An 11772-nucleotide genomic window follows, 5' to 3' on the forward strand; every position below is an offset into this window, starting at 1 on the left:
ACTTCTCATTTAATTCTGTACAGAGAGCCTTCATGAGTTCAACTTTTTGCAAATTGTTAGTATCTTTATAGCTTAACACAGAGCCAATTTTGATCAATGCTCATGTTCACCTAGAAATAAATACTTTGTCGTTACTGATTCAGTGTTCTATAGTCCATTATTGTTTGCTAAATGTGTTGTTCTTGTCTTCTATATCCTTAACGATTTTTTTTTTTTGTCAGAGGGAGGGTAAGTGTGTGTCTGTTTGTTATTTACTGAGAGTTATATTCAGTTTTTGTATATGGACTTCCACTTCTGGTCAAGATGCAGTAACTGGCACTTTACCCTCATGCCTTTAGTGACTAAAAAAAACAGACAAACCATATACAACAATGCTACTTAAGACCCTGGACATCAGGCACTGAAGGACAATAATCCTTGAAAGTACAAGAAACAAGACCTGAGCCTTACCACTGCCCCAGTTGACCACCTGAAGAGAATTTACAGGCCATAATACAAAGGAGGGGAAATGAAGTGGAACTCATCAGTGTTCCAAAACTGAAAACACAGGTGAGAGTCCAGAGAGGTGCAAATGGCTAGAGTTCAATCTTCTATAAACTTCAAGAATAACAAAAAAAAAAAAAAAAGGATAATTTCCAGCTCTTTCTGTGTGTCCAGTTTAACATTAGGACCCAAACCTAACAAGGATATTACAAGAAAAGGATATTACAGACCATCTCTCTTTTGAATATAGATATCCAATCCTAAACAAATATTGCAAAGTAAATCCAGAAATATGTAAAAATAACATGTCATAGCCAATTAGGGTTTATTCTAGCAAAGAGGAAGGTGAAGTGGGGAGAAGGGGTTGACATTAGGAAATCTATCATTAATAACATAGATAAAAAAATAATCCTATCATCTCGACAGATTTAAGAAAAGCCTTTGACAAAATTTGATAAGTCACACACAAGCAAATTATAAATAAAACATTTAAATTCATAAAGAATGCTTATAAAAATCCTATAGCAATCATTACGATTAATGGTGAATCAGTTTTTCCTCTCAGATCAGGAACAAAATATTCTACCCTGACCACTTCTATTCAATATTGTACTAGCATTGTGACCAGTGCAAAGAGGTGAGAAATGAAATGCAAAATGATTGGAAGTAAATAAATGTCATTACAAGCACATGATATATGCTAGGAAAACCCAAAAGAATCACATAACCAGAATAAATGAATTTAGATTGCTACATACAAAGTCATTATAAATCAAATATATTTCAATACTCCAGCAACACATTTTTAAAAAGAACTTAAAAAGACACTTCACAAAAGAGAATATCCAAATGTCCAGTAAGAATTCCAAAAGGTTCTCATTAGTATTATTAGTCATTGAAGAAATTAAAATTGAAACCACAGTAAGGTACCAGTACACACTCGTCACAATGTCTTAAATGAGAGAAATGGACATTACTAGTTTGGCCAAGATGATCAGAAGGTCCCTTCTATAAAGTTGGAAAAATAACAGGTCACTAGGCTGCTGCAGAGGATGCCTCTGGGGTGGCCAATACTCCTTGTCTCGGTTTATCAAATGCTTCTGGGGGCTGGGAGGAAGTGTTCCTGAGGTATATTTGTGGACTAGCACATGTTTTAATTACTGGTTCTGGGTCCCCAACAAGAGACAGATATAGTAATGTGTACTTTCCTAGGGCTACCATAACAAATTACCAAAACTCAGGTGTCTTAATTAAAACAGGCCAGAAGTCCAATCAAGGTGTCCTCCAGAGGAGTGAAGAATCTTGTCTCTTCTAGTTCCTGGAGGCCACCGGCATTCTTTCACTTGTGGCCACAGCTCTCTGCTATCTTCACACTGCCTTCTCCACTAGGTCTATTTCTATTTAGAAATTCTGACACTTGTCTTGGCAGATACGGCTCAACCAGGTAATCCGAAGTAATCTCACCTCAGAATGCTTAATTACATCTGCAAAGACCCTTTTCTCAAATACAGTAACATTTACAAATTCTAGGGATTAACAGCTTGATATTTTTAGGTAGCCATCACTCAACCTCTTGTATTTGTATGTAATATTTCTATGTAATATTTCTAAGTAAAGGAATGAATATCTAAGTAAAGGAATGACCATTGTGTCAGGGGAATGAAGGCTAAAGCAAAATTTCCTTCTTGTCAAGGTCCCAGCATCTGATCCCGTCCAAGAAACTACTGCATTTATTGCCACTAAATTACTAAATGCAGTGGCAATAAATTCAGTAGTGGGCAACAGGCATGCTCTGACTGACCAAGCTACATGCCTGTTCAACACCCACTCTTTCCTTCTTCACTGAAAGGAATCCCACTTTTATTTGAGGCCATGGATGGCTCAGCTAAAAAAAGGTTCATGTCCCAAGTTTCTTGAAACCACTGGTCATGTGACACATTTCTGTCTAGCGACATAAAAGCAGAAATATCAAGTACAGCTTCTGGAAAAGCTGCTGTTTTGCTAATAAAAAGGGACATGCATTTACACCTTTCCTCCTAAGCTCTTCCTGTGAAGCAGAGGTGAGGTTGAGTGGTTTAAATGTCAGGGCCCCAAGTCTCTGACAGTACAGTGCACTCACTGAATTAGCTCTGGACAGTCTTCCTGTAGACTTTCCTATTATAAGAGACAAACAAGCCCAAATGGGGATTAACCAGTGTTATTTGGTTTGTAATCAAACACACTTTTTAAAACCTAAACAAGAAGTAGATATTTTATAGACACCACAAAGTCAACAATAATTGGATCATTCCAATTTCTCTGGGGACCTAAAAAAATAAGGCCTTTATACCAATGCTAGCCCCAGACTGGCCCCCCTGAGTGACTGGGTGTAATTATTTTATCTGTGTCCAGACATATGTAATAAAGTGCAAAGAAGGTTAACGTAGACTCTTTATTGATTCCACCAATGTATTAGTAGATATGATAATAATAAATGGTACTTTTACATTCTCTTAACCAAAAATATAACAAATATTTACACTCAGTAAAAATACAAAAAGCATACAGAGGCACTGTCTTTCTAAAAGACATAAGTTTAGGAGGTATCAAAAAATAGGAGACAAACATTGCTCATTACAGGATACTTTACAATCACTGAATTGTGCAGTATAATTGCATTTGATTATGACAACTGTGCAGTTTTGTCTTTTTCTGATAAGCTCACATGGTTTCAATTTTAAAAGATCAAGTACAACTACATTCTGTGTATCAAAAATAAAGAAGCCTTAAAAAAGCACAACAAAAGCTAAAGATGGAACTGGGGTTCAAGTCTAAATTTGAAAATGTACTATGACACTTTTTGAAGATTCATCCCTTTGTTCTAGCCTTTAAGGTAATGCTAAAGGGATACATCTACTTTAATATCACATTTTTTAGAAACAAAATATATCAGGATTAACGATCATTATCACTGTTTTAGTATACAAGGAAACTTGTTTTCCTTTTCGTTTTATAGGGAAAAAAATTTTAGAAAAACTAGGTTTGTTCTTGGAAATCCTCATGATTACTGCCACATCTCAAGGAGGTCATACAGATGACGACAGCGTGACTTTTCACCCTCAAGAGAAACCAGTGAAGTCTTTTTCTGCCCAAAGATCAGATTCAAAGTAATCATTTAGAGGAAGTTAAGAATCTACTATTTAAAATAAACCTTTATGGAAGTATACAGTGGAATTACTAATTGTCCAAATCTTTATTATGAAAAAACTGTTCTGTTGAAACTTATTTGGCAAAACCTTGCACTGTGGATTTACTGCTTCAGTAAGTCCTGACAGATTCAGAGCTAAGGTGGGATGAGGGTACTCCTCTCTTCACTGAAGTTATAAATTTATAAAATAAAAACAAAAATGGGGGTTTAGAATTGGAGCAAATACAAGTTAAGGCTTCTCTTGTTCTTGTCATGTAACAAAGTAAGAGAAGGCCAAAATGTACCCTAAGTTAGAATTAAAATATAAAAATCACAACTCCATGGGTTTTTAGGGGATACACACAGATCAAACTACAATGCATTTGGCTTTAGTTCCTGATCACTGTGATTGGCTGACCCAGACACTCACAGTTGGAGCTGGATGAAAACAAAGGCAGCTACAAGGTGCAGTCCAAAATCACAGCCTCTGACTCTCTGTGCAAGATATTATCAACACCATTAAGGACACAGGACAGGTAAGGCGCCCGTTTTGATTTCAAACACCTGCAAATAAACAAATATTGTGCAAACAGCACATTTTTTTTCTGGGGTAATGGATATAAAATAATGAGAATAAATACCCAAACTTGACAAAAAGATGATTATAACAAAGGTATCTTTCCTTTTCTTTGTTTTGCTCTGGACATGACACAGTAATAGGTAAACCAGTAAAGGAACATTTTTTTGTGATTAGAGGACCAGTGTTTACAGGTTAAATCACTATAGTGTGACTTTCAAACCAGGATTTTTGATCCAGGCCACATTCCATGTCAATGGACTAAGAAAGCTATAGAGCCAATTAGCCTCATTCTACTACACCTGGGGAGTGGATTTTTAAGGCTTTAAGTTTCAGATTCATGTTTCTTTGCCCAAAGGAATTTTTCAGATAAGCTATTGTTCCTAAAATGGAGAAACAATCATTTTGGTGGAAAAAATAGATTACTGCCATTTACCACTTGGAAGGGATTTATGATTTTGAAGTGAAGGTGATGGGGGTAGGGTGGGTGCCTAGCTGGCTCAGTCAGTAGAGCATGTAACTCTTTATCTCAGGGTCACAAGTTCAAGCCCCATGTAGGGCATGGAGCCTATTTAAAAAAAAAAATGAAGGGGACAAGAAGAAAGAAAGAGGGAAGAGATAGCTAGGATAAAATGAGAACAAACTCTTGAAAAGGGAAATCACAAATCAGCTAAAACCTATAAATTCACATATGGAAAACCACTCAGAAGTAAACCCATTTTGGCTCCATGTTAATCTGGGTAGTGCACATGAATGGCTTTGGCTTTTTTTTTTTTGGTAGTCACAATAGTTTATTAAGCACTCACATTGACACTAAAAACAAATGGTGAAATTTAAACTTAAGATATAGAAAACACTGTTATTTGATTTGTAAAAATGTGGAAAGTCTAGGTCATCCAGTAAACAGTCACTGAAATTTTAATCAAATACTTAGGAATGCCATGCCCAACAGGCTGTTAAAAATATGTATCTCCTTCCTCTCAAGGGCTAAACTGAGAACCTAGAGAGAATTATTTCCACAATTCTAGCTCCTCTGTTCCCCATAAACTTTTCAACCAATTATTAGCTTGGTGTGCTAACAAGCTTTCTTGCAGGCACCTGGGGGCTGCAGAGTTTATCAGGGTTGAACACAGCCTCATGCTGAGAGATGGGGTGGAGGGGCGGCTGCAGAATATACATATAGCTGAATTCATCTCCATGGTTACACACCAATGATTACATTTGCTTTTAAAAAAATAACTCCACATTTGAGCAGTGAAAAAACTTTTGTTTTGGGTTTCTGCAGAACTCTCCAGAACCCATTCTCTATTTAATGAATTTATACTTTTAGTTAGATGTAGCCTGACTTCCATGTCAGAAAGGATTGGTATACATGATTTTTTAAGAAAAAAATTTCATTCTTTGGAGAGGAAGGTGGCAGCCCACCCAATCAAAGCTTCCCTTTCCCAAAGGACTGACAAGAAACCCCATGGCAGCTTCATTTGGCCTTCCAAATCTGCAGACGGCAGTATCTTCCTTCCTAACACTTCAACCACAAAGGGTTTCCTATCCCACTCAAATGGAGACCCTTCATTGCACTGGTGCTACAGATCAAGTTCATATCTGTATACAGATTAAATGTATCATCCTGTAAAGATGACTTCAGTTTGGTCAGACCAGAGACAGTTTTATGGCCTTAAACATAAACATCTGCTAATGATAACTCCCCAATACAAAGAAAACCACAAAACATCAAATAATAAGTTACTTCTCAAATACATGAATATCCTTGGTATTGGCAGACATTTTGAATTTGTCCGTTAACCCAAGCTATGGCTTGGAAATACTACTAAATTACTATATTAAAAATAACTTGTTAAAGAAAAATCTATACTGATATACATAGGGAGGACTCTGAGTTTGAATCTGTTCTAGTAACTGTGGTCCCAAGGCAGTACTGGTGTCGAAGTGAAGACTGGTTTCCAGGCACAACATCCATAGCTGAGGAAACTCTGCATCTGCAAGGATTCAATAAAAGGAAGCATGATTCAGGGCTAGGTCATCGCTCAGAGTACAGGGAACGAGACCTCTGGGTTAGTAGCAGCAGCAAGCTGTTCGTTGGCAACAATGGCCTGCGGAATCATGAGGTGGTACTGCCCACTCCTTCCTCGACGGCTTTCGGTAAACTTCAAGAGGGTCCTCCAAAGGCTACACTGCTGAGACCTGTTCATTTTCTGAAAACAGTAAAAACACCATTAAGTGGTAGATGAGGCATATTAAAGAAGATCAACTTACAGTCTAGTCACCTGTTTAGAAAATTAGTCACTTTCAACAAAGAAACTGTTTTTCTCTCAAATATCCCATCAAGGCCCAGATTTTATTACAAGGAGGTTATGGGTGCTAATGGCACAGCGGGCTGACAGACAGCAATGCTATAACTGATCTTTACCACTTCATCACTCTACTGTTTGAATCGATAACATTTCATTTATTTTTAATAAAGCAAGCCAATAATCAAAATGCTGCCCCAGTTGCAGTCAGTCAAAAGTTCTGCTAGTGAGAGGGAACATCATCAGCACAACTTCAGGTAATTAGGTACTCTGAAGTTTTCAGGCATCCATGTAAGACACAACTCCACCACTATCAAAATTATCCTATCAGACTGAGCTGCTATTTGTCAATTCTGGAAGAAGGGTATGGGGCATACAGAAACATGCCGGTTACTCTGTCCATTAAAAAAATACACCGCTATATTTACGGATTTCTTTCTTTCTTTTTTTTCTTTTTTAAAAAGCAAAACAAAAAAACCAGATTGCTAAGGTATTTAAATGTACGATTATATGAAATAACTTAAATTAACGATTATATGAAATAACACAGGGTAAAGACCAATTAATGTATTCAGCAATTCATTCAAGATCCATTAAGGTAGTTTGTCAACATACCATCTGCTTCGCTATCTGCGTCAGTCACATCTGCTAGTTTAGGATGGGATGGCTGCAAAATATGCCTCTGAGGCTGAGTTACAATCCTCGATGGAACACAGGCCACGGGGCTGCTACCGAGAGAAGTGGGTGGCAGTCTAGAGAGGCTGTCATGCATCATCTTTGACCTCTGCACTGCCACGCTATAATCTGGAGGTTTTAGGTGTAGGTGGGGTCCTTCCTTTAGGTCCGCTAAAGAAATCCCCATGTATCCTGGAGGAGTGGGAGGTGGCTCCCTATACCTATCCTCCTTCTTGGGTGAAGTGACACAGTACACTGGCATGAAAAACAAGCAATGGAAACGTTAATGAAAAATGCAAGAAATGAAAAAAAAGACATACTGAAACTTATTACAATGATAAAAACAAAACTCAAAAATAGACTAAATGAATATATTTGAATACAGTGACAGATTAAAAACATAATACCTAAAACTTAATATTTAAACCTGTTATTCAAACATATAAATCACACTAGGTCTTATAACTACAGTGACAGATTTGAAAGAAGTGACACAATGACGAACCCTCCTCTAGGGTGAAGCCCTGGCAATTCATAGATGACTGCCTGGCTCCCAGGGGACACCAACCCCAGAAACATTCAATGGTTTACCCTGAACACCTATGCTCTGCTGACTGGGAAGAATTTCAGAGAAATGACGTTGGGGCCCTCTATTTCAGGGCTTTCCTACCCTGTCCTTGAGACACAAACCACTGTTGTATGTATGGCACTTATGGGGAGACTACTCGTCAGTCCTGGCATATCAACAACTTGAACTTTCCGAGTACAGAGGACCCAATTCCTTTGAGGACCTTACTTCTAACTTCTGATCTATGACTAAGTAAAAAGAAAGGCATTATTTTAGGAAACCCATCTTAAATTTCCCTGATTTTTGGTGCATGTTCAAAATAATTGTGACTTAAAATCCTTTTCCCTAAGTCTGTGTAAGGCAAAGTTTCAAGAAGCTTCAGAAATTGGTTAAATAAAAGAGGAGGTTCCATGAAATTAAGACCAATTCACAGGACCTGAAGGACAAATGGCTCTATATTATTGATGTAACTTTTAAAACACAAACACTACCTACATATTAAACAGAATGAAGAAGGACCATCTGATAATTCTAATATTAACTCCTCTTTTAGACGATGGTGTTTGTCCATACTGAAACTTCTACAACTGTACCAGCAGAATCTGCATGTAGTATCAAGGTCTTAAAGGATTTTAATTCCCACCCAAAAGGATGGGGCAGGGAGAGAGGGTGGGGTGAAGTCATCAAGACCAATAAGGCAAGAATGAATAATTTTCCCAGAGTCCCCTAGAAATAAAAGATTTTTAAAAATATAGTTACTTAAATGGACAAGAGATTACTTTTATATCGTTGCACACAAACATTTAGATATCCATATAGCGGTTACCCAAAAAGGTTTAATATAAAATCCTTGGGAAAAAAAATGAACGAACTGAAAATCCCAATCTATACTGCAACTTGACAAGTAAAAATGTACTAGGAATGTGCTATAAAAATCAGCACATTTTTCACATTTTTCGTAATTTAAATTGACTTCATGAATATGTTATAAAGTTGATTCAAAGTATAGTCATTTCATATACATAAAAAAGCAGGGGCTATTATATCCAAATATTTGTGTAATTCAAGGAGGAAGTGAAAAAAAAATATTTGATAGCTAAATACTAGAAGAATACATATACCAAAAAAGCTGTGTGCGGTTGGAATGGAACCCACAACAGGAATTCGCATACCCCTGACATGTGCTAGGAGACTATAATGAAAAATATTTGGGACTCCTTTATCAGAATTTTCCTCACTTTTACTACCTAAAAATAATACCAGATTCAAAATTTCTACCATGCATGTATAGCAATTGTGGTCCAAACAATTTATGAAGTGACAAAGAGAATAATCCCTTTGTTACTACTCCATGGTAAAACACAATCTCTTCTCAATGAAACCAAAGAAATCTCAAAAACAAAACACAAACAAAATTATCAACTTAATTACACCAGCCCTTTTGTTTTAATAAGCCTGAATACTTGCCTCCAAGCCCTTGAGAAATCATGAACTTTTTGGAAGTACTTTGTTTGTAGAGGGCAGGAAGAGAGGCTGGAGTGAAAGAAGGAATATTTCCAAGAATAAAAGTCTAGGCCAAGATATCCCAATGCCATTTTTTGCCGCTTAATCTCTAAATGCCACAGATACAACAGAACACAAAACTTACCAATCAAGCCCTTTTCTGTACTTGAAGTAACAGTTTTGTAAACTGGGTCAGTGCCATCCTTGGGATCCAAGCTTTCAGAGGACTCAGGTGTGATGCTCTCTAACACTCTCCGTTTAACTGTCCCATAGTTTGGTTCGTATGTGTCAGACAGAGAACTAGAGGATGCCCAACTCTGTCTCATCTGATTAGTCTCCAGGTTTCCTTTACACTGACCACAAGTTCTAGAGCAGCCTTTAGGGCAAGAATAGGGCTCACAGTCGGGGGGTTCCACTTCAGCAATGGGGCCATCCAAATGAGTATGTCGATAAGAGTTCAAAAAATCCCAGCCTTTTGGGTTTGGAAGGCTTTGGAAGTTGTCATGGGAGCTGCTTGAACAAGAAGTCCAACTTCCACGACCGCTATCCGCTGCTTCTAAAATAACATGCTCATGAGAAATCTCCTCATTACTCACAGAAAATGAGCCAGCTAAGCTCTTGACTAGAGATGGCTTTGACAGCGTCCACCTAAAAAATTGGGGATACACAATTAAAATTTATTGGCTTATCGGGAAAACCTTCTGTCCAAGTGTTACTGCCTATAAGAGATTACAGAACATGCACAATGCATGTGTTCAATGCCAAAATAATCTTGTGAAAAAAACAACACTGTAATCAATCATCAGTTAATCTCTATTCCCATTAATGTTCATACCCAGCTAGAAACATACATGGAAGAAACTCAAATACTTAGCAAAGTATCCCAGAAATTTTTGAGTTGATTTTAAATAAAAATGAAAAATAAGGTTTAAAATGAATAAAATCAAGTATACACTTTCATTCTTTGTCAACATAATGCTAAACACTCTATGTGGATACAAAATAAACAATTCTAAACTACATGTTTTCAACTATGTTTGGTTTTTCAATATAACCCCGAGGCTAGACTAATACAGCACCAAGTACTAAGAGTAATTTCTCCAACCAACAACTGTAAAATGAATTCTATTATTTAGAATAGAATAGCAGGGGTTCCCAAATTTGGGCTCTGGGGCCAAATCCAGCCAATGGCATGTTTTTGGAGCAATGGTATGTATGGTCTGGAGCAAAGCATGTTTTTTTTTTTTTACATTTAAAAGAGTTTAAATAAAACAAAATATTCCAAAGAATTTGAGACAGAGAAAAATGTAGTCTGCAAAGCCTAAAATGTTTACTATCAGGCCCTTTATCCTCCTTGTCTCTGCTCCCCTTCACTTTCTCCCCAGCCTGGCCAAAAAAAAAAAAAAAAAAGGCTTGTGAACTCTTGATTCACAGTGTGGAGCAGGTGGGGGTAAACTACAGTCCAAGGCTAAATCTGATCCTTAGCCTATTTTTGTAAATACAGTTTTACTGGGACACACAGTATGCCCATTTGTATATGAATTGTATTGTTTAAGGCTGTTTCGGAGCAAAGATGGCCCTGCCAAGCAGATGTGACACAGAATTCATGACCTGAAAAGTCTGATATTATTTACTATTTAACTTTTACAGAGAGGTCTGCTGACCCCTGGCCTAGAAAGTCTTGGTTAAAAAGGCTTTATAAATATGCAAATACTTTACTATATCTTAAGTTTTAATATTAAAGAATATCAGATTTATCAATCAGTTTAGAACTAAACAGAACTAACTAAATAGAAATTTAGTTAACTTCAAAAAAACCCCCAAAACCCAAGACAACTTTGGACTTCTACTAGCTGATAATTCTTACTCCCTAAATCATACTTTCAGATCAAGGGCTGTCTACACATATATAGCATTACACAATCTTCTGAACATTCTCTATCGTAATAGCCCCCACACAAGAACCACACCACATCCCCCTAGCAACAGCAGCTTCACTGTGAGCTCTTATTAACTGGAAAGTTACATGAATTCAGTAACTCTTTAAAAATAAGCACCCCTACAGGTTTCAAAATAGTACTTATTTATATATTCAATACAGAGAATGCATGCTTAGCCCTCATTATTTTATGGATTCCCCTGCAACCACCCCACCAAGACAGGGCTATCTCTAAGGGCACATTGGGGAGCACTGCTTGCAGTGGCCACTTGGCTTGGGTTTTGTAACATGAACATGGGCAACTATATTTACCCGGGGCCAAGCTGACTATGGTCTCCTATCCCTGAGGAGTGTTCTGTCTTTTCCAAAGGCCCAGTGGATTCAGGGACCGCCACAGCCTGTGAAGAACACCGTTCATCCTGTAGAGCTGTAGACATGGAGTCAACAGAACAATTGCTCACAATGCTGGATCGTGAAGAAATTTCACTATGGCTGGAGTCAGACAAGTTGTCAGATTTAGCTGATGGTGTAAGTGTATAACCTAAATGAGAG

The 11772-nt window shown here is 37.4% G+C and overlaps 1 protein-coding gene across 7 annotated transcripts in view; it reads right to left on the reverse strand.

Annotated features, from left to right (window-relative positions):
• Positions 1–2900: 2900 nt before the first annotated feature.
• The window catches only part of RAPGEF6 (Rap guanine nucleotide exchange factor 6), a 190780-nt gene continuing 181908 nt past the window's right edge, over positions 2901–11772 (reverse strand). For 5 of the 7 annotated variants that reach the window (XM_025432804.3, XM_025432802.3, XM_035696865.2 and 2 more), the window contains 4 exons: positions 11533–11761; positions 9427–9929; positions 7151–7465; positions 2901–6439 (listed from right to left, as the gene is read on the reverse strand). In XM_025432804.3, coding sequence (XP_025288589.1) covers positions 6414–6439; positions 7151–7465; positions 9427–9929; positions 11533–11761 — 1073 coding nt within the window. In that variant the 3' untranslated portion in view covers positions 2901–6413. The remainder of the gene's footprint in view (positions 6440–7150; positions 7466–9426; positions 9930–11532; positions 11762–11772) is intronic. The other 2 variants (XM_035696864.2, XM_025432808.3) reach the window with 2 other exon arrangements.

This window comes from Canis lupus, chromosome 11 (assembly GCF_003254725.2).
Source record: "Canis lupus dingo isolate Sandy chromosome 11, ASM325472v2, whole genome shotgun sequence".
Taxonomy (NCBI): Eukaryota; Metazoa; Chordata; class Mammalia; order Carnivora; family Canidae; genus Canis; species Canis lupus.